Raw genomic sequence first — 24608 nt, forward strand, 5'->3', positions numbered from 1 at the left:
GGGATGAGGTGAGAGGGCGCCAGCCATCAGAGTATCTGCTGCTGGGTTCGGGATGGACTGTGAGAAGCAGAGGAGAGTCGAGGATGAGTTCAGAGTTTCTGGACCAGGCAGAGTGGCCTTGCTGTTTACCAAGACGTGAACAAGGAGGAGGCGTGAGCTTGGAAATTGAATCAAGGGTTCAGCGGTGGACACATCCAATTGTCAGAATTGTGTGGTCATTCAGATTTGTCATGTTAAATTGGAAGTTACATGTATCAGTCTAAAATTTGAAGTGGGAAGTTGGAGATGGAGATAAAAATTCAGTAGTTTAAAAATAATTTTTAAAGATGATTACTAATATAAGTCCACTTTTTCTTGCTTATCGTTTATCTACTTAGATCACAAAAAAGGAGACTCTCTACTGTTTCTGAGGCTTCCACGGAGTCGGTGCTTTCCTTTGTCAATGGCTTCTAGTGCCAGTGGCAGTGTGTATGGAAGACACGGAGAAGCTGAAGGCAACTGTCCATTAAATGTTTTAATCATTTATGCTGAGCAAACTACTAGGTTAAAAAATTTTATGTATACAAAGGGAAAATGGAGTTGGGTGGGTAAGAAGGAAGCTTTTATTTTTTGTTCTATGAGCTTTTAAAATATAAACATTGTTCAGATATTTTATCATGATCAAGAATTTATGTATTACACTTATAATTTTAAAAATCCAAAATAATCCTGGAAAATGTACAATTATTTAAATTACATATTGAGTTTTTTAAAATTCTAAATAAAAGTAAAAATTAATGTTTTCTCACTTATTTAACCACATGAATTGTAGTATACACCTGTTAGAAAAATTGTTAATAAATTATTGGAGTTATTATAATTAATAATTACCTTATTAATTATTGTGGTTTTGAAAGATATTGTTACTTAAAAACATTTTTATTGTGGTAAAGACACACAACATAAAATTTACCATTTTAACCATTTTAAGTGCGTAATTCAGTGGCATCAGGCATACCCACGCTGTCGTGCAACTGTCACCATTATTCATTTCCAGAACTTTGTCATTATCCCAAACAGAAGCTCTGTACCCCTTAAACAATAATGCCCCATCTCCCTCTCCTCCAAGCCCTTGGAAACCACAATTCTACTTTCTGTCTCTACTAATTTACCTATTCTAGATATCTTATGTAAGTGAAATAATAAAACAGAATTTTATCACCCACTTTTTCTCTAATCTCCAAACTCCAGTTGTTGAAGAGACTAAAGTTGAAATTGATTTAGATATATCATGGTTAAGAAACATAAATCATATCAATCTCTCAAGAAAAAAACTCTGAATACTAAACAAACTTAAGTATTATTGTTAAGAGCATTAAATACCAATATAAATAATGAGGGGGAAAATCTCAATTTATAGTCATATTCTATTAACCATTTTCAAAGACTTAGGTCAAAGGAAGACATTTGTGTAGCTAAAGCTTTGTAAACATTTGGAGTCACACTTGGGTCGGTCACTTAACATTCTACATTTTAAAGTTCATTTTCTTTTATTTATCCTTTTAACTCCCAGAAATTTGTTTTTATAGAAATATTTAAATTACAATAGTATAATAATACCAATTGAAACAATGAAAGCTTAGGTGTTTATTCATAAAATTCACAAAATCTTACATATTTTAATGATAGGCTACACTTTTTAATTTTTTAAAGGCCTTTAGAGTCATAATCCAGTCAAGAATTCAAGAAAATTCATGCATACATATATGTGTGTGTGTGTGTTGTGTATATTTACTTTGTAGACACATGCATCACTCATTTTTTCTGCCATCTGAACTTTTGTTAAGCTGCATCTTTATTTGTCATAGCCAGTAAAATTTCTGAGAGGTGAAAACTGGAATGAATCTATATTAACTACTGCCAGAAAATAATCAATGGTATCATGATAATAAAAAGATCACAATGAGTTTAAAACCATTTCTAGTGTTTCATACATGGTTTTAATAATATCTCTTTCTTACCTGCAGTGAACAATCATAGGTGTGGTGTCATGTGCTCTGCTTGCACGAACCAACTTCACAAAGTGAACTAGGGGGGTACTGTTTTCAGGAACCCCATGCTCAGGCCAAGCAGTAAAGTTACACTGTCGAACGGTCATGCAATCCCCGTGCTAGACAAAGTGACAGGTTAAAGAAGCCTGATACAGTTATTTAAATACCGCAATTAAGGTTGAAGACAGCTGATATCCTAGCTTTTGAAGGTGATCTTTTAAAAATGACTATTGACCAAACAGAAGAAACTGTTTTCATTTATCCTATAAGAAAGGTCTTCTATAACTGCTACAATAAAGAAAATTTATTTTCAGTATGAATGGAAAGAATAAGAAAGCTTGCAAAGAGATGATGATAATAGAGTATTTATATTCACATGTAGCATAACACTTTGTAGCACTAGAATAGATTTTGAAACAATTTGGACCCTAAACGTAAATAAACACATTCACCAATTATTCAAAACACGGGTATTAAGTGTCTGATAATGTTGGAAAGTATAAAGATCCTTATATCATTTTTTTTTGTGTGTATAGGCACTTATATAAACTGATAAAATGGGACTCCACACTATCTCTTCTGTATCGGTTCTGGATTAAACATAAAATCGAATTATTATGTTATAGAGATGAATAATTTGGATAATTCTTGTTTTAAGTCATATATTACAGTTTCTTTATCAAATAAAATAAACCTAGTGATCTAGTTGTTTCCTCCTTCTTCTTCCCTTGTCTATCTAAGAATGTGATGCTAATTGGTTCATATAAACTTGGAATTTAAACGCAGTGACATAAATATTGAGGTGAGACACCAATTCAAAACTTATGTTTAGAAAATGATAGGAAAGTATTGGTGATATATAGGTGCCATTGCAAAGGATAGTTCTAGAAGTTAATTTTACTTTAGACATTTAGAGCATTCATATTTACTATCATGTTCTTGCCCCCCACCATTTTTTACCCTTTCAATTTTCAGATCCCTGATGGTCCAATCTATTTGAACATCCTCCATTAGCTTTGTAATCACAATATCTCCAAAGACAGTAACTGGTTTATTGTCCTCTGGCCAATACTGATGGCATCTGATCTGTATTCAGAGAAAATCACCAGTCATAAAAGTCATTGTTATACTGATATATATCACAGTAATTGCTGCAAAGATAAAACTGCCTTATAGGTGTCCAAGTTATTGATGACTCACAGTATTAGCTGAAATTGTCACACATATATTAACACAATTATAAAATAACATTTTGTGAAAAGATTTTCAAATAACTTACCCTCCCTTTTTCAAAACACTGTGTTAGCATTACTAATGTTTTTGTTCTGGTTTCCCAAACCATTCTCCAGAAATCCCCAACTGTTCCTGGTAATGGACCTTGAGTAGCAATAAATTCATTTGGACATAAGTAGCCCTAGAAGGATAAAATTACAATACCGCATGAATATTTACATATATGTATACATATATACATGTATATAGTAGTTTTTAGTTTTGAGGCAATATATGAAAAATATACTAAAATGTCAAATCATCTAAATATTTTTTAATATTGTGGATTTTGACTGCTAAATAATATCAGATACTCAAAATTTCCAACATTTAATTTTTAACCTCACAATGTGACTATACTATACAACTAATTGTTCTTAAAATTTATTTCTAATTTTGCAATAAAACATTAAGGACAACATAAAAAATAATAATATTGACCTTAATTAAATGCTTATTTTATGCCAATATGTTAAGCAATTTATAGTTAATGTATCAATTAATTTAAGACAATATGTTAAGCAATTTATAGTTAATGTATCAATTAATTTCTTATAAAAACCTTGTGAATTAGTACTATCATCCTCATTTTATAGATGAAGATACTGAAGCTTAGAAATGTGAAGTAAGTTGCTTGAGATCTCACAGTTGGTAGGACCGTCTGAGTCCAGAGCTAGCTAACTTTCCCACTCTAGTGTGTTTTTGTTGTATATGTATGGGTTTTGCAGATATTTTCATACTCTTGCTCTAAGAAATTACTTACCTGCTTAAACTGTGGCATTAGTATATGCTCTCCTGAGTAACCAAGAGTAATGTGGAGGTTAATATGAAGGTTCATTTAGCTACTACAGGACCTGAGATTTGTCTCAACTCTATTATCATAGATCTTGTACATTTTATCAAATTGTTCTAAAACTTGTCCATTCACTTGGAATGGATGCATTCGCTTGGAATGGATGCGTGCAACTTGAGCTGTATCTGTGGATTTTTCTAAGAGGAAGGTACTATATAAATAAAAAGTTAGTAATGGAATTCCATCTATTCCAAACATCAAAATATTTAAAGGAATAAGAATAAATGGTAATATTTATTTTTAAATTGGAATTATCTCAGTAGTCAGAGAATATAGTATTACACAAGAATAATAAACATTTTAAATTTCAAGGGACCGTAAAATCTAATCCAACTATTTTATTGTACTTTAAAGAATAATGAGGCACTTGAGGTGATTTTCCCAAATCACAGTGCTAGCCAGTGACAGTCTCTGGGATAAAACCTTTAGTCTCTTGAAACATTATGTGCTAAAGCATTTCTGGTTTTCCAGTCTCAGTTGAAATACACATGGCTGTGTAATTATTTTACATTGTAAATGTTTGTTTATTTTTTAGGTTAAAAAAGAAATATATTTTCAGTGTACAATATTGGAAAATTCAGAAAAGTATATATAATAGAATATCAAATTCACCTATAATCTCTCTACCCAGAATGATGAACGATGAAAATTTTGGTCGATTTCTTCACAGTCTTTTAAAATATGCACATTCTTCCATTCAACTAACATTTATGAGTGCCTACTGTGTGCCAGGCACTATTTACTAGCTGGGGATTCATCCCTGAAAAAAGACACTAAAATTCCTACACTCATTTGTCTTACATTTAGTTAAGGGAAATAAATATTATATCTATTAAATGAGCAAAAAACATAGAACTTTCTAAAGTCATACATGCCATGAGAGCAGGTTTTCAGAAAATAGGGTGTTCAGAAAAGGCATGTCATTGACATCTGAGGAAAGACTTGAAGAAGGAAGAGAGTAAGCCCTACAGGATTTGGAAGAAAAGTGTTCCAGGTAGAAAGAAAGTCGAGTGTGACAGTATTAAAGGAATGATGTGTCTGAATTGCTCTAAAATAGCAAGTGGCTTGATTGGAGTAAATGAGGGGGACAGTAATAGAAGATGATGTTAGAAAGCACAGGGGAGGTTGGAAAGGGTGCTTGAGGTCCTAGTAGGTAATTGTAAGACTTTGATTTTTACTCTGAATGATACAGAAAACCATGGAAAGGTTATGAACATATAGAGTGTATGGTTTAACAGTTTCACTCTGGTTTCTGTAAGGAGAATACAATTCTGTATAGGTTGCTATAGGGATTTAAAGGTGAAAAAAGGAAGGGTAGTTAGAAGGTTATTGCAACAGTCGAACCAAGGGTAGTTTAGGTAATAGTAATGAGGATGGTGAGAAGTGATAAGATCTAGATATATTTTGAAGAAAGAGCCAACAGAATTTGCTGATGGATTGGATATTGAGTATGAGGAAAATAGAATAATCAATAATGATTTCAAAGGACAATGGAGAAAACTTCAGAATGAGTAGAATTGAAGGGAAAATTAGAAATTCATTATGGACATATTAAACTAGAAATCCTTATCTAATATCAAAATGCTCAGGTGGGAATGTCATAAAGGCAGTTGGGTATATGGGTTTGAAATATAGGAAAAAGTCTTAGCTAGAAACATACTTTGAAAGTAATTAGCACATAGATCTTACTTAAAATCATGAGAATAGATGAGATTACCAAGGAAATGAGTTTGGAAAGAAACAGTAAATTCAAGGATTGGGCTGTAGATAATATGTGAATGTTTGGTAGTCAAGGAAATAAAAGAGAACCAATGAAATTGACTTGAAAATGTCAAAAAGCTGTAGACGGAAAATAGAGAGAATGGTGTTCGGAAACCGAATAAAGAAAGTGTTTCAAGGGTGAGGATAATTAATTGCAACTGATCAATTTATAAAATGTTTCTCTTCGTCATCTACATTTCACTTTTTCAGAGACTCAATGTCCTTAGGTACTATAATCTTCTCTCAAAATGGGAACAAACCTGATATTTCTGATGTTATTACGGCTCTTTTGCATCATAACCTTTCAGCATTCATCTCTAATTATAGTAAAAGTTATACCCACGTTAATGTAATTTCAGGCATCTGGTTGACAGAAGAGATCATTTTGAGGGTTTGGGGCCTTCCTCTTGTCCCATTACTTAATGTTCTTATTGTTAGCGCTCTTGAAAACAGTTGTATAGTTAGTGATTGTTTATAGGGATGCAGTATCTCTTTTCCTTGCTACCTTTCTTCCACAGTCCATTCTTCAACAAAGATTCCCAGGCTCTCAGTGAGTCCTAGCTTCAGACAAAATTCCCAAGAACAGCACAGGGCAGTGAGCTACATATATTGGTGGTATATTAATCTAGTTATAGACCCTGGCCTGGAGTTTCTCCAGCCTTAAAGTCCCTCAGACCACCTGCTGCTGGTCTTCCCTTTTCCCTTTATAGTTCTCCTCCCTTTTCCTTTAGCTTACAAAGAACCCATTTGCAGATGGCTTCTATCTTTCGCTCCTGGGACAAGGGTTTATGAACTTTCAGATGAAGGTGCCATGGTACAAAACTGGGGAATGAGGGAAAATCGAGGTATTAGACATTCTTTCTGAGGTGAAGACTGCCTACATTTGGAGATGGAGACATGAGAGGCACTACGGTATCAAGGCTTTGTCTATTTCCATCTGGTCCTGGCATCCCAAGCAAAGGAGATTTCCCTGGAAAGTAAGAGCAAAACAATGTTTCCCACTCCAATCCCAAAACCTGCCTTAAAGTGCTTCCCATCTGGGCCTGCTTACCATGCAGCTCAGTAATGATTATGCCTGTCATTATATATGGGTCATAGTGACTTTGTTGTAAGATTTATTATATTACAACATCACTTGATTGCAGCAGAATATATATATTCAGACTCCTAAATTTATTGCTCATCCTGCATTATAATCTTTTCATAGTTATCTCCTGACAACCTATAATATTTAGAGATTACAATGGAGATTCATGAATATTCCTTTGCTTATGTCATCTATGCGGTTCAGTTATACCTACTGAAACCATTTGGTTTCTTTCCTAATCATATTCATATCCTATACTGTTACCCCACATCTGGTTGCACATTAGCGAATGTGAGTTATTGCTTTGTATCTATTTACTGGTGAATAAAAAAAATCGTATAAATCAATAGGTCGCTGATACAACCATTTGCCTTTGTCCTCCTGTTCTATGGTATCATAAGACAATTAAGTTCAAAAACACATCCTAGAAAAAGTGCTACAGACCTCATTGCTGATTGTAACTATGGTCACCTTTGAAGTACTCCCCTTGGGAAGCTATGCACCAATGCCAGTGCCTAGTCCACCCTTCAAAGCAATTTTGGAACTCTTTTTCTGGAATGGCCATCAGAACTGTCGTCATGTTACCCTTGATGTCCTGAATGCCATCAAAATATCTTCCTGTCAATATTTCTGGATTTCTCTTTGAGTAAAGAAAGAAGTCATTGGGGGCCAGATAAGGTGAGTAGGGAGCGTGTTCCATTACAGTTATTTGTTTACTGGCTAAAAACGCCCTCACAGGCAGTGCCGCCTGAGCGGGTTCATTGTCATGATGCAAGAGCCATGAATTGTTGGCGAAAAGTTCAGGTCGTCTGACTTTTTCATTTCAGCACTTCCAAATGGTAAACTTGGCTAACTGTACCAGTTGGTACAAATTCATAATGAATAATCTCTCTGATATCAAAAAAGGTTAGCAACATTATTGCAACAAGTTTGTGAACTTATTAATAATTGTCAGACCTCATATGATCGTTAGAGCATTGATTAAATTTAAATATCTAAATGCATATACGCATCATTATGTAATCAAAGTAAAAGTTCAACATGCTATAGAGTTTAGGCTATGATGAAAATTAGTAAGCACAAGATTTCACCAAAATCTTTAAAGAAAAATGATATTTTCAAGGGAATCAGTCATTTGATAAATGAATAAAGTATGTTGACACAATCGTAAACTTTTTTTCAACAGATTTAAAATTCTAGCATAAAAATAGGATGAAATTCAAAGGATGCTAATTTCTCTACCACCACCACCCATGTCCATTCCTCTATTAAGAAATCTTAATTTTCCCTTTATTCATTTATTTCACAATAAGACCAGTATATGATTGTAATTTTGTAGTGACTATCAGCCCATATAGAATTTAGAATGAATCCCTTCCCCCAGCTGAATCTTGGAGGTAATGGGATTCAGAACACAGATGTTGGACGTTGGGGAAAGGATGCAGCATTACATAGCAGAGCTCAAATGTGACCAAAGGGAATGGCAGGCCTGAGTCAGAAGACCTATGAATTAGAGAAGAATAAAAGACCTATGTGAGTGTGGGCAGTAGAGGAAACCCTCAAGTATCTGTGAAGTCACATGATAAAGATGGTTAACCTTGTTATGTATCAGAATTGGAGCCAGTGGGAGAAAATATAAGGGAACACATCTCATTTAAAGAAAAAAAAACAACCCTGTATATTAGAGTTATTGAGAAATAGATTCATCTGCCTTAGGAGAAAGTGGATGAATCAATGCCAAGAGTGGTTAACTTCTAATTGTCAGGAATTTTAAAGAAAGATTTCCAAGATAAATGGTTGAATTAACCACAAGGGGAATTTCTACTCTGAGATTTCATGGTTGTGTCAACTCAGTTGGTTGGTCTTGAGTGCATATAAGGTTTCTATGTACCCATGATAGTGATGAGCATTGACGGAACAAAAGAGCCATGGAGAAGGAGAAAGAGAAGGAGAAAGAGAAGGAGAAGGAGGAGGAGGAGGAGGAGGAGGAGGAGGAGGAGGAGGAGGAGGAGGAGGAGGAGGAGAAGGAGAAGGAGAGGAAGATCCCTAAAACAAATTGGTTTCATTCAATTTTCAATCCAATTCATCAAGCATTTATTATCTATGACGTACAAGACAGTACATTAGGCATGTCACAATCCACCTCCCCCTGCTAGTTCACTTAAGAGATGTTCATTGAGTAGCTACAATGGAGTTCACATTCCACAAGTAGCTGAGGATAGAAAAAAAGAACATGGCATAGTACCTTTGGAAGACCACAAATCTAAAAGGGAAGAAGAGCACAATAGATTTTTATATTATATGGACATGACTGTCCATTTGACTAATTTTTCTTTGGAAGAAAGATTGCTAGACCTCATTGTATAAAGAGAATATGTTGAAAACACACATGGAATAGTAGACAGACCAGGGGCTATGTAACCTGAAGTTATACATCTTCTTATGGAATTGATTGTTGGTAGGTTGAAATCTCTGCTAGGAGACTCCACTTCCCCATCTATAAAATGGGGGTACATAGTGTTGTTAAATAAAAAACTGGCACATTAAGATCCATAAATGTTGTAATGAATTTGTTTTTTTAAATACTTGGAAGAGTAATGTAATATCAGAACTTATGTTTTATAAAAATACAAAATATATAAAAATAGCAACTTACAGAAACATAGCTGGCATTAATATAATCCGATCCTGGAATACTAGCATCAGCTATCAGCTTCACTCTGTTATTATTATCTAGAAGAAAAGAAATAAATGCTAATTCAATTTTAAATTGTCACTACTTTTTTTTATTATAAAAGTAGTATGAAGAGGTTCATGACATAACATTCAACACTACATTTGGGTGTAAAACTAAAATAGAAGTTCCCGTTTATCCCATATTTCCACTACCTAGAGACAATGACTGTTAATGTGTTCTTGTATATGTTTCCAGGATTTTCTATAGATATTCATAGAAAATTAACCGCAAATGGGATGATATACACTCTATTCTACAAGTTGTTCTTTCCATTTGCCTTTGTCTTTCCTTATTAGCATAAATAAAAATACCTAATTCATTACTTTAAAAAGCCATGTAGTATTACATTCTTTCAATATATCATATTCAAAGATTTAAATTAATTTCATTTTGTTATTATAAAATGCTGAATAAACATAACTAAAATTTTTGTATAGATATATGGGAGTATATTTGTAGAATGCATTACTAGTAGTAAAATTCCCAAATCATACTGTGCATTTAAAATTTTGAGATATTCCCAAATTGTTCTCGAATTACGTCAATTCAAACGCTGAACAAAAACTGTTTGAACAATTGTTTCCTCTTACTTTCACTACCACAAAATACTATTAAACATTTTAGTTTATGATCTTTTGATAGATGAAAATTGATATCTCATAGTATTTGTTTTGATTTCCATAAATATACGTAAAATTGAGCTTCTTTGCTTGTTTATTGGCCATTATAAATACCTTTTCTATTAACTGCCTTTTCATATTATACCATTTTTCTACTTAAAAAAATACTTTATACTAAAAACAAAGGTTATATGTATTAAAATTTTGCCATATGTGTTAAAATTTTCTCCTTAGTTTGTTGTTTGTCGTTGAGTCTGTCAATCTAGCTAGCTACATTTTTCATACATAAAATTTATCTTTCTTTTGTAATCAAATTTCTCATTATTTTTCATTACGCCTTCTTGTATCATTCAGCAAAGGTGGTTGTCACCAATATTCTTAATTTCACAAATTCATTCATATTTTCTGGAACTTTAATCTGATTTTCTGTTTTTGCTTTAAGTATTTCAATCTTTGATCCATTGGAATTTATTTATTTATTTTTCTTACAGAGCAAGGTAAATTCTGTCTTGTATTGTTTGTTTGATGCCATTTGAAACAACAAACTGATTTTTTAACATTCCATCCGCCTTTTCCTCCTTATTCAAACAACCACTTCTATCATACACTAGATTTTTCTATGTATTTAGGTTTATTTCTGGGCTACTTATGTTCTTCCATTAATTTATCTGCCTATTCTTTCTTTAATATTAAACTTTTTATTACTATTCTTCAGTATATGTTAAGATCTGGTATAAAATTAGATACCCCCTATCTAGCACTTTTCTTCAAAGTGTTAATGTGTTTTTTTCCCTGAGGATTTTTACTAAGTTGGTATTATATTGCAGTGACCCGTGCTAATTTTAACTAGACATAGGAATTATAAAAATAAAATATCTATTACTACTTAATTATTTTGAAGGGTTTCTTTTTGTTAACCTCAGTGGGAAGGCACTCAATAGTAGAATAAAAATGGGCAACTGGGTTTGGGTTTGAAATCCAGATGATCTGTCAGCCATACGTAGGGCCTTGGGTGAATTGCTTAACTCCTCTGCTCCTTTGTTATCTCAGCTATAATATGTAGCTATAATATTTATTTTGTAGAATCCTCTTGAGGAAAACTGAAATGAAATGTAAGCACTCAATACATGTTCTCATATTCTTAAAACTTAAGCACACGTTATATATTAATATTAAAATGATTTAGCTGTGTTGCCAGTAATTATAATCACCTGCCCAAAGGGCTTAAATTTAGAAATGGGGAATGTTTAAGCAAATTTATACAAATGATTATGTCCCAAAGATTTTTGCATTTGGTATGATCTAACTATTTTAATAAAATTGTGGCTAGTCCTATAACTTAGGAAGAGAAGCCATCAGGTTTCTATTCACTTGATAAGCCTGCTCATAACTATCTGAGTCAACAACAAGTTAAATTTTTCTTCATGGTGTTGGAACACTTCTGAAGGTCATAGCGTCCTGTCAAGCAGAGATTTGCAAAATCTCTTCTGCAAGCATTTGCTGCTAATTCTGGTATCTTAAAGACCTGTAAGCTAATAGCTTCCAAAACGCACTGTGATATTTGAAATCCTACTTCCTACATTACTCAGGGGAAACAATGCAATTCACTTAGCTGGCTCAAGCTAAAATTCATACTCTATTAAAATGAATTCATTCTCTACAGGAGGAAAACAAAAAGACATTTCTTCAGCATTATGGCTTCTCTGCAAGCACAATGGGAGAATATATTTAGTTTAAACATCTGATTTGCTTGTGTGTGTGTGTGTGTGTGTGTGTGTGTGCGCGCGTGTGTGTGTGTGTGTGTGTGTGTGTGGTATGTACAGGCCCATAGAGGTAGCTATGAGTTTACAGTTTGCCTTTTAACCCAGACTTGGGAAATGGGCTTGTTACCTCCTGACTATAGACCCTCAAGGCCTATTACTAAATCTTATTCACTCAGAAAGTTAGCAATTTAAAAAAATAAGCAATTTATTGATTACTAACAATCATAAGAACTAATATTTACTGTTTTCTTTGTTCCAGGAAAAGTGATTTACATGATTATTTCATCTGATCTGCACAATAACCTTAAGAGATAGACCACTGAATAATATGTCTAGTCACTAAGATAGTTAGTGGATAAACAGGATTCCAACCCAGGAGGTTCAATTAGAACATGTGTTCTTAGCTTTTTTATTATACAGGAGGCAGTATGTATTATTTAAATAATGAATTATTCTAATAAAATTCTTGAAAAATCTAAAATTCTAACTAATAAAGTTATTTCTTATAGGACATCCAAGTCTTTAGGAGAACACTTATACAAGCTTTCCCCTACAAATCCATTAAAGGATATTGGATGTAGATATAATACACTATTTGAAAAATTACCATAAGTATTCTGTTCCAAAATTAAGAAGCTGAAAACAATTGGATATTATCCATTTGACTCTAGCAAAGGTGAAAAAAATGCATGCAAAACTTATTTAAATATTCCAGAACATCCTTGATTTACAATAAAAGTCCATTGTTAACAATTATTTATTGTCTTAGCTTTAGAAATGAAGAGTTGGGGTGATCATACTCCTAAGTTCTTCTTGTTGTTTTTAGGTTCTTTATTTAGTCCTATCAACAACACTTATTATTATTTTTTTATCCTATAGGTAATAAGCTAGTATTGTCTCACTTTTTTTATAGCCATGATGTGAATCCAGATAATGCAGTGAGATCTTTGCAATTAAAGACTGAAATGTCACATTTAAAAAATACCTTTCTAACACCTCAAATTTTTACATATTTTAAATTAGAGACTAGTTGGTCCCTGGCAAGTAGTTAGATATATTTGATTTACTTATTTTATATATACTGACATATCACAAATTAATTCAGTCAACTATGTAATTGTAAATGTATATTAAATATTATGCAGTAACTGTCTTTCAAGCAGATTATAGTATTTGTTTTCATAGAATATCACTGAGTAAACATTAAGCAGACAGTGTGGAAGAAATTTAGGTACAGATGAATATAAAAACATGAAAATTTCCGTATCTCTTAAACTTATGATGCAGCCCATCCAGGTTAACTCTCTGAAAGGGAAAACAAAAGGACTTGTTGAGAAAGTTATGCCATAGAAATTTAGAGATGTAATACTAATATTTCTTATTTCCTATAATAATGTCTTATTTGTCAACTTATCTTAAAGTCATTTACTTGTGATTTGTTTTGTTCCAGAAAGGATTTTAGGATTAAAGCTATTTGTGTTTTCATCTTATTTTAATTCTTGGTAATTAGCAAATTCCATTAGATTATTACATCCTATATCATCTTTCCTTAAATTTGTTTATTTGATGGCTCAGTTATCCTCTAGTTCTAGAATATCAGAATTTCGTCTATTTCTTCCTATCCATATACTTTATGATTTTACATTCTATGACATCATCCTTCTCTAAGTCCATGTCTTTCTAGACAGAAGAGTTCAGTGTTTAAGTATGGAATTTTTCCTAATATAGTTTCAAAAAATTATATATGTTAACTCTAAAATTAAGAATACTTTAAAACTTTAGATTTTGAAACAATATTGACAATATTCAAAATGTCACAATATCTCTTTTTTATTTTATAATGTAAAGTGTATTAAATCAGAATATAGATAGCAGAAACATCTGTTCAAAAATATATCAAATATTTATTATTATTAACAAAATAATTTTACGTTTTTTTCTTTCACATAATTGCTAATTCTTAAAGCAATAATATGGTTTCTTTTCTTATTGATTGAAAAACAAAGCCATGTTTATTATAGTAAGGCACAACCCTGCCTCCTTTGTAAAAACAATCCTGGTAAGCATATATATACTCTGATCCTCAATGAATATTTTGCAATGGTTTTTTTATATTCCATAAGAAAACACTGCCATGCTCTTAAGGGAAACTAATGCACAAAGTTACATGTGAACTTTCTCTTTTAATTTGAAAACTAGGTCTGTAGGAAGATGTTAGAGACTTTTGTTACTTGGGTTAAATTACAAAGCTAAGAAACTATTAGGTCTACAGTTTCTTGCACCTGCATAAGTGAACCTTGTGTGAACAAGCTGAAAACCATGTACATTAACTTTAATAAATATTAACAAAGCAAAAGAGATACAATTTCAAAGTTGTTGCTAAGAAAATGCATTATTATAATTCAATTAACGTGCAATAAAATATATTTAAGAAATAAAAAATGCTAAGATGCATTTTGTGTTCATGTTAAAACATTTCACAGCTAAAAGCAGAGACAATACAAGCACATACATGGTTTTATGTTTGGAAAGCGGTTTTTTGCTCTGTTCCAAGGCAGATCGGCATCAGTTGAAGAAAGATCCTGAAGAAATTTTGGTAATTCCTGTGGAATGAAGTCAGTGCAAAGTTTACATTTATTTCAGAGATAAACAAATTCACTTAGTAAAATAAAATTCTTTTTTCTATACCTTTTTATTTTTAAATTGAAAACACATCTCACAACTGCAGAAACGAGGTCAAATTAACTTATGTAAACTTTCACTGAAAATATCCTGAGTAAAATTGGTCATTTGGGCTATTGCTCTCTGGGATAATTTCTTTGTACTTTGGGAAGCTCTAAGATGTAGCAACAATGTTAGTAACACTTTTCCATACTTTACTAATGGTTTTGTTAGGTACACACTTAATACTATTTAATAATTTAATGTCTGCTTAGTAGCGGAAGGGAGTTTAGTGATTTATTTTTTGTTTTTTCTCCCCAGGCAGTGTGATTTCATGCCTATTAATTGGTACAACACTGGTCAGTTTGAGAAGATGCCAAAGGTCAATTCCTGTTCTCGGTAGGCATTGTTAAATCAATAGTGGAATGCAAAGGTGCGATTAAGAATTATCAGACACAGATGATGGGTCAAGGAGATCTACTATTGACATTTTATATTGTCTACTCATCATTAAGAAAGTTTGTGCAAGACAATATGTTCATTATTTTATTGAGCTGAGATTTACATTTACGAAATTTTAGAAATTTTAGAAAAACTCTCAACTTGCCAAATTCCTTAAAAAGTTTTAAAAACACGTGTTTTTACAATTTATTCAACATCATTATACATTTTTTCTTTTAATTGGATAATTCTCCCTTCCTCCTTATTTTTGCCTCCAAAAAAAAAAAAAAATCTGGACTGCCTTTTGCAAGTGGATATCTGTTAGAGGAGAGGGTCAGTGTACGCATCTGAATTCTGGTGTGTTAGTACTAAAAGCCTTAGGGGAAAGAAAATTAACCAAGTGAGGAATCCTAGCACAGCTTCCTTATGTCAATGTTTTGGGAGAGTACTACAGCAATTTATAAGAGACAAAGAACTATGGTGGGGAGGGAAGAAGAAAGATGAATTGGAAATCACCTGAAAAGTGGTACTTCTTTTCTGTAATTATTTCACATAGAAGTTTCTAGTTATAGATTTAAATGCCTCTGGCCTTGATAACTAATACCCAATTACCAGGTTGATTGTTTGTATAGTAACGTTACACTTGGTGGCCTTATTCTTATCAGGGCACAGAGGGCCTCAACCATTCTCTCCCTATTGTTACCTCTTTCTCTTATCCTTTCCTTTTTTTCAGTGGGATCCCCGACATGTTGGATTGTGTTGCATCCTTATGTTTTTGCATTCATTCCTTTTCTCTGGAATATCTTTTCCCCTTTATCTACTCATTAGACTTCTGCTCTTCCTAAAGTTCATCTTGGAGGTCACCTTTTTGTGAAGTCTTTTTTGCTGGCTATCCAAGCAGAGTTGATCGTCACTTCTTGATGAAGATCTCTATCATGACATAGTGCATTTGTAACTGTTCTATGCACATCTACAGTTATCATAATATGAGCTGCTTTCTGGTAGGAATTGTCCTAATAACAGCTAACCACTTGTGCAAGCCATTATTCTTAGTATTACACACCTTCAGTCGTTTTAGTATTCACAACTCAATGAGGTAGATACTAACTTTTTTGAAATGAGGACATTGAGGCACAGAGAATTTAAGAGATTTGCCAAAGGTCACTTAGCTATTAAATGTTGAATTGATATATATCAATGTGTCAAATACAATGCCTATCACATAGTAGGAGCTTATAAATATTTAAAGTATAATAAATGAATATAATTTGAGTTATAAAGATTATTAAATATATGCATCAAATATGCATTTGTTTATTAAAACATAATTTTCCTCTAAAAAAACAATACAGCATTAGAATAAAAAACATTTTCTGTAAAACAAGTCCCTTACATATATAGATACATTTATATAATATATACACAAAACTTATGTTTATATAACAAAAACCCAAATTTTTAAAACCATGATCTCTAAAAAAGCTAAACTAGAAGCTTTCTCAATGTAATACATGAGGAAATGTTATTGCTAATAAAAGCTTTCATCTACTCAGTCATGCATAATATAATTATATTTGCTCCTAGTCTAGTGAAATTATACTTTTGCTCCTAAAGAATTGAGACTTCTCGCTGTGTAAATGCTAAGAAGAGTTTTATGGTACCACTGATTTTAAGTCCAGACCAATATTACTTAAGAAGCATAACCAAAAAGCTGTAGGAAACACCATTAATCTTCTCACATTTTTGTTATTATTCCCTGAGAGACTGAAATATTATAATCTTGAATTATTCAAGCCAATTGTTTGATTCTTTGTTCATAAGTTCACACATTGAGAATTTCAGGAAAAAATAGAAATAAAGTTTTGGTGACACTTAGAAACAGTTTTATTTTCATAATACAAAATAATTATCTAAGTTAGGAAAGATGCTTACAAGTCTTAAAATAACTTGCAGTTCTGATATCTACCTTCTGTTTTAAAATAATTTCAATTTTATAGATATGTAAAACGTGGAAAGCAACAAGTTATTCTTAACTTTTAAATAGTTTTTAGGTGTTAAGTTCTTAACTTTACATATTTCCGTAACATGAAATAGCGTTTATCCCATAGTAACTTAAAAACAGGCCTTATAAAACATGGACATTACTTAACTTTTTTAAAAAAAATTTTTGGACAGTTCTAGAAATAACATTATTTTTATAGTTTCTGGAAACATCAAGTTCTTCTCCCAGGATCATCTATACCACTAGCATAAACGAAGTAGGTGAATATAAATTGCAATTAATACTTAGTGTCTACATATAAAATAATTACTTACATATAAAACTACATTTATAGTATAACTCAAGCCTTGTATATAAACAAAAACTAATTAATACAGCACGATAGATTTGCATCCACATCTGGATGAGAGCAGAGAATAAATGAGGCCAGGATGCTATTCCCGAGAAGGTTTGAACAAGTGCACCTTTTCCTGACACAGTAGGTGAATAATTCTGTTCAGGTTACACCAGAGGCCTCCCAGTGTAATATTACTATCCAAACAATCAACCTGGTAATTGGGTATTGATTATCAAGGCCAGAGTCCTTCATGGCCTTGCATGCTTAAAATGGACACGAAATGTGACATATGACACGACTGGAGGTCTGACAATGTTGTGACAACTGCTAGTAACATACCGAAAATTCTTCTTGAAACTTTAGGTTGTTGTTTGTGCAAAGCTCTTCAACATGTTGCAGGAAGGATTTCTTGCTTATCGGCCTCCAAGCAAAGAAAGATATAAAATGGAGTCACAGTAGATTGAATTCTTTCACTTTAGCATGGGCGCTGGTTAACAAGTTACAGAACAACGGACATTTCAAAACCCATAAACCACCCCGCCCTTTAAAGTCACTCTGTCATACTTACAAAATTAACTTTTCTCCTTTAAGTTCACTTTCTTTATATTCATGGTACAAAATTCCTTCAACTTATAAGTGACTTTAAATGAGTGATTCAACATTTTAATGAAGAAAGTTTTTCAAATAAATGTAAGGTTATCATTGAGTCCTAAAGCACATAATACCTCTTTGTCATACAGAAAACATTTTATACATTACAAGGTTTTAGAAGATATAAAATATTGCAGTGACCTCATTCTCATAATGACATGGTTTTTAAACCCCAAGGAGTTTAAATATCCCCGTATTACTTCCCAAGCTAAAATACAGACATGCAGGCTTCACCCCAGAGAGAGAGAAAGCATTTCTCCAGTTACCATGCAATTAGTCATGCTTTTATGATTTATATCCAGCTTGGAGGTTTTTCTAACAAACATACAAAAAAGGAACCACACATTAAGATTCATCAAATCAGTGAGTCTGAAGTTGATATTCAAAAAGAAGAAAAGATATTTGACAAACTTACTTGATGGATTTTCTATAACTAAGTAACCTGCAACAGAGATTGTGTTAATTTTATTATGAGTTAAGGGTATAGCTCTTTCTGAAAGAGTTCTAGATTAAAATCAGAAAACTGTAAATCAGTAATGTATAATGTACTTTGCCTTTAACTGACACGTGATCATTCTTTTAAATTCTATTTCATTTTTAAATATTATATATTATTTAGACCCAAATATGGCCAAATAATAATTTAGCTTCTCTTTCAAGCTATGAAGGTACTTTTGTGTTGTTAGGGATTGGGCATTACATTAAACGCCCCAATATTTTAATATATTGCATGTATATAGTGGTCGAAGAAAGTCAATGGAATTTTTAAAAACATTTTCTTTGTCCATAGAAAGTGCTGAACTAGGAAGAACAGATCTTGGAAAAATGACATCATCTTGCTTAAGTCTTATTTCATGAGTGAGTTTTGATGAGTATATAACCACAACAAAATCACAACAATTTCAGTTACTTTAGACATATCTTTTGGACAGTTCATTGGTCAAGTTATTTATATTCTGAAAAAAATTGAAATCATTTTAACAGCTAAATAGACTATGCAACACACAAATTCAGAGATGGGCATATCTTTAGTAACACATTTGTCATGCACAACAAATTAGCACTGCAAAAACACAAAAGACACAAAGTATAATGAAATAAAATAAACACAACAAAAAGTTTTAAATTTTAAATATTATTGGGATTATTTTACTGTATTCCTTAGTGAAGAATATTTATAAGAGGATGTGTTTTTGAAGTAAAGAATAAATGAAAGAAAATAATTAGACTGAAAAATGTGGCATGCTGAATATTATGAAAATAGTCACAAAGGGGTGTGTTCAATGAAGAAAACATGAGTCAAAAATAAGTCTATTACATTACAATACAGGGATTGGTGAAAAATATGGAGGTGCTGGAGCAAGTATTTATCACAAAGAATGAGAGAATTCTTAATGGTGTAGGTGTCCCCAAGCAGCAGGAGGTATCTCCCAGCTTCTCAGGGTGTAACCTGGTAGAGCATCTCATTATTAAACATAGCATCACAGTGATAAAACAGCAGTGTTTGAGCAAAGTCTTGGTAGATAAGCTTGTAGGCTTCCCACAATACCTTACAGTGATTCGAAGAAGGCAACAGAAAAATCCCAACTCTAACGAGATGGATATGGAGATGGCTGAATGGGCTACTGAGTCAGAAGAATCCTTGTTTTGGGGACAGGAAGACATAGTGTCTGAACTGGAGGCCCTGGACATACTTCTGACATGGTAACAGTGGAGACTGAGGAATTACCCATCCCTGTTGGAAATAATTCCTCTCAGCAAAGACCAGCAAGAAAAAAAGACACTGGACTAGACTTAAATTATCCAAACCCCCGTAGATGCCCAGTGCCCTAATGCTCCTATGCCATGATGTTTCTCAGAAATAGGAATAGAAGAGGGGTTAGGTTAGGTAAATCCTAATTAACTGATTTTAAGATAGAAATACATGAAATATTTGAATTAGCAAATCAATTCCCTGCTACCAAATGGAAATGGAAATTCTTGAGTTGTGTGGAGATCATGTTTACAGTAACAAGGGACATTTTTCAGTTTGCGATTGGTGAAATTCAGCACACTACATCTGATTAATGGCAGGCTCATGGCTCATGGTCCACTTATTTAAGGACAGTCAAACTGAAGAGATTCTCTCTTTGCCCAGAGGATCCAGGGTTTCTTGAGACTATACAAGTTACTTGATCTTTCTGTGCCTCAGTTTCCTAATCTGGAAAATGGGGTAAAAATATGTAAATCAAGTACATATATGTAAAATGCTTAGAAAATTCCCTGGCTTTCATAAGCTATCCATAAATGTTAGTTATTATCATTAGGACTATAGTTACTTTTTCTAGTTTATTTTGTATAATTCAAGCTCCACCTATCCATTTTTTCTACAATTGAAATTATATAAAGGACTATTTTTTTGTTTCTAAAAGAATATTCTATCTTAAATTTACTGAAAAATGGGTAGACTAGATTGTGTTACATTAAGCAGCAGGATTTCCTATTTTATTCTTCCTAATGAAGATTCCTGCATAAAGCGTGGTCACAAGTATCAAGGCTTCAAATCCAAGTCTTACTTTCTAGATCTCAATTCAAGATCCTAGATAAATAACTATAATGACTATAATAACTCAGTTTTCATATAATCATGTGAAAGCATTTCAAGTCATGCTCACATTTCTGACATTATTCCTTACAACTCCCCTTTAGACACTCTGTTTGCACTCAAGATATTCTCGTGGCATCTCTCCCTCTCAGTTAGTACCATTTCAGGTATTTTTTCACAACCAGATTCTACTGATTCTTTATAGTTGATTCAAATGTTAACTCCTCCATGGACCCTTCCCTGGTCTGCTATAGAGAAAATAATTTCTTCCTTCTGTGAAACCAAATTTCTAAAGACAAATCGTCTTCCACCTTGTATTATGGCTATTTAAGTACATGCATTAAGGATACATGCATTAAGGTTCATGTATAGTTACGGATTAACCCCTGAGTTACTACAAGTCTCTCAGCCTTATTCATAGTAGGCAATGAGTATATCATTAGGTATACAACTGTGGATGAATTCAGACTAAGATACACAGTAAACTAAATATAAGTGCTCTGATTACTATGAGAGAATTTCTGAATAGAATCAATTTTCCATTAAAATATTAAGCATTTGAAAATCCTCAGATCCTAATTCAAAGTTTTAGATAAGTCTGATCAATAGATGCATCAATAAACAGTATATGAGTCTAAACAAAGGCCATATCATACCACCTAACATTAGAAATTAACAGGTGCTAGATACTTTGTTAGGAAATTAGATATAGGAACAATAAAATCACTCTTGCCTACTAAGTAATTAAAAAAATGGTTTTTAAAAAAGAAATAGGGCATGTTTTGGCTTGATTTTCTTTTGCCACTCTCTTTATCCAAACCTAATCACTTTATGTAATTTGTCCTTCACATTTGTATTTACATAATGTGAGAAACAAGGCTTCTAATTGTCTAATTTGTATGTAACTGTCCTGTTTATGCTTATGTCACAATTATGTGTGAACTGAAATCTTGAAGTACCTACCTAAATAGCTTAAATTTATGCCAAAGTGGGCATAAATTACCTATTTCAAATAAAAGTTATCCTTTTTTTCTTGTCTGTACCCATAGACTTGCTTTGATTATTAACCTCACATTGTATAGGTGTATGTTTCTCTTAAGTACTGGCTAAGTATGTTCTAAATTTTGTTTTTCTTTTTGAGGTTTTAAAGTTTTATTTTTAAATAAGAAAAAGTATTAATTTGGACAATTAGTATGGGAAATTAGAAAAGAAGGTGGGTGGGACACAATATGAGGAAAATGAATTGATTTATCACTAATGAGGTAAACTCCTTTAGGAAAAATTGTATGGGTAGATACACATAAAAATTTATAGAAATTAAAGTGTATAAACATCAACAATGTTATCTCAGAAGGAGTGCTATTTTTAATTAAGTGCTCCGTGGAGACACTCAGAAAAACTCAAATAGAAAACTTCCATTAACATATTTTTAAAAACTTTAAAAAATTGTTAAATGGACAGCATTTTAGACTGGTATGGTACACTTATTTTATTCACTTACAATAGTGAAAGTTATTGTTAAATCAGATTCAGTTCATTAGATATAAACCAATTTGGGAATTGTCCTGATTTCAATAAGATAACTGACCATTTTCCAATATAAAAGGATAACAACTTTTATTACATGAATCATAGCTGTCTTAAAACCTATGCCCTTTTGCTGAAAGGGTATTATGTCATGCCTGGGATCATTTTTTAAAAGTCTATCAAAAACTTAAATTCCACTCAGATTACTCTTGATAGATCCAGAGAGGAACCATTTATTTATGTTGGCAGTGTTGATTGAAGACCATATTATCACAGAGACTCAGCTTTCCCTCAAGGTCAATTAGTTGAAATCTATAAGGAATTAAAATATAGTCCAAATAGAGTAGATGAGAGCATATAGATGAGTAGCTTAAACCAGCATTACCAGTGGCACAGGACAAATCGAGAAACTTTGTGTTCTCTGCTTAACCAGTTAAGTTAGGCTAAACAGAAAAGAAGCTCAAATTCTATTGCCTTGATATAAAAATACGTATTTGTACATATTAACATGTGCTCCATATTCAAATAAAAATTTGTGAAGAATCTATTTCTCTGGTAAAACATATTAATTAATCTTTCCAAGTTTTATAAAATGTAGTGTGAATTTTTAGTTTATATATTTCATCAAGTCATTAATTACTCTGACGGTTACATTTACTTCTGCAATGAAAGTCTATTACTTATTCAAAGCATTTACTGTAATGTTTTCAAAGTTGTCTTTATTTTTGTTCTTTAGTATTGTTTTTATTTCTTCTAGGTTTTAAAATAGCATCCTTTCAGGTCCTTCTTCAGGCTTTTATAAAATTACCAATAACATTTCTGTGATCTTCAGTATAAATTAAAAATATTATTCTAACCGATGGCTGGTACTATATAACTGATGCTAAAACTTCACTGACTAAGGTAAACATACCATCTGAATAAGTGAGTAATGTAATACCTTTTTTATTTAATTAGAAAACAATCAATTAGTAAGTGATAGCTAAGTAGTACTTTCTCAGTATGTCTCCTTGTATTTATAAGGAGAAATAGGTTTAAAAGGAGCTCAGCTATTTGAAGGGCAGCTCTTTGGAGAAGATGCCCCTTCCTTTTCCACCACAGTCTTTCCAGTGCCTAGAACAGTGCCTGTCACTCGATAGGTGCCTGATTAATATTTATTTTACTCAAGCAAGGGGAAATGGACTTTCAGGTAGATCTGGAAAAGCAACATTCTTGCTGATACCAAAGAGATGAGAAAAGATTCTCAGGGTGGCAGGAGTTGAATTTTTCTTATGACTAAGCCTCTCCACATTAGCAAATCTGAAAACAAATTCCTGACAGTTCCTTTATTTTGTCAAACATGTATTCTAAATTAAGCACACCGGCATAAACTTACTACCCTGTTTCCCCATAAATAAGACCTCCAGGGAAAATGAGCCCTAGCATGATTTTTCAGGATGACATCCCCTGAACATAAGTCCTAATGTGTTTTTTGGAGCAAAACTTAATACAAGACACGGTCTTATTTTTGGGAAAACACGGTACCTTGAGGGCAACAAGGCAGAAGCAGTAGATAGAGCGGATGAAGAGACTGCTGATAGTTGTGTGAAGAAGCGGGCAAAGTCCTCAGTGAGGACTTAATGAAAAGGAGACAAATGACATAACAAGATCTGAAAAGAAGTCCTTACAGCCTGAACTATTAGCTAGCGAGGCAGGTAAGCACTGACCTTCCTCTGTTAGGGGTTAGAAGGCAACCTCAGAAAACTAGAGCTTGAAAAAGACCACATCTACTTTAACAAATACGGTTTATGGAGAGGTGTTCTATAAAGGTTCTCATTAACCCAAACTATTAAGTTTCGCTCTGTCAAAGAAAGAGCTCTGACTGAGCAGAACACTATTCACTGACTCTGGGAGAGAAAAGCTGGTGATAGAGAAAGACAGTGAGGGTTCTATAAAAATGAAAGCATTTTTTTTCCCCGCACAATCCACAGAGATACTAATGGCATAAAGCAAAAAAAAAAAAAAAGTAAAAGCATTCTGTTTAATGATGATGAAGAAAGACATTCAGCAGAGTTGCTCAACCAGACCACTTGTGAGTCTGGAATGCTGAGAGGTCAACTTTGAGTGCTGGTTGGAAATGGATCTTTTATGTGTGACGCGATCACTTAAATCTTTAGCTCAACAGCTAAAATCTTTGACAAATGTTTGACTCTGATCAATCAGGTCCTTTGAGGAAAACATATTTTCATAAAACTAGTTTAATTCTGTCAAAGGGAACTTGGCGATTAGTTAATGTAAAGTAA

The 24608-nt window shown here is 32.7% G+C and overlaps 1 protein-coding gene and 1 long non-coding RNA gene across 3 annotated transcripts in view; one reads left to right on the forward strand and one right to left on the reverse strand.

The window, feature by feature from the left end:
- Positions 1-1204, forward strand: part of LOC109457983 (uncharacterized) — a 33258-nt gene extending 32054 nt beyond the window's left edge. The window contains exon 2 of the long non-coding RNA XR_012493909.1: positions 378-1204. This is a non-coding gene — a long non-coding RNA (uncharacterized LOC109457983). The remainder of the gene's footprint in view (positions 1-377) is intronic.
- Positions 1-24608, reverse strand: part of PTPRQ (protein tyrosine phosphatase receptor type Q) — a 195779-nt gene that overhangs the window by 7459 nt on the left and 163712 nt on the right. For both annotated transcript variants that reach the window (XM_074325367.1, XM_074325366.1), the window contains 7 exons: positions 18631-18657; positions 17904-17985; positions 14636-14726; positions 9660-9736; positions 3310-3444; positions 2991-3116; positions 2001-2149 (listed from right to left, as the gene is read on the reverse strand). In XM_074325367.1, coding sequence (XP_074181468.1) covers positions 2001-2149; positions 2991-3116; positions 3310-3444; positions 9660-9736; positions 14636-14726; positions 17904-17985; positions 18631-18657 — 687 coding nt within the window. The remainder of the gene's footprint in view (positions 1-2000; positions 2150-2990; positions 3117-3309; positions 3445-9659; positions 9737-14635; positions 14727-17903; positions 17986-18630; positions 18658-24608) is intronic.

This window comes from Rhinolophus sinicus, linkage group LG02, assembly GCF_036562045.2.
Source record: "Rhinolophus sinicus isolate RSC01 linkage group LG02, ASM3656204v1, whole genome shotgun sequence".
Taxonomy (NCBI): Eukaryota; Metazoa; Chordata; class Mammalia; order Chiroptera; family Rhinolophidae; genus Rhinolophus; species Rhinolophus sinicus.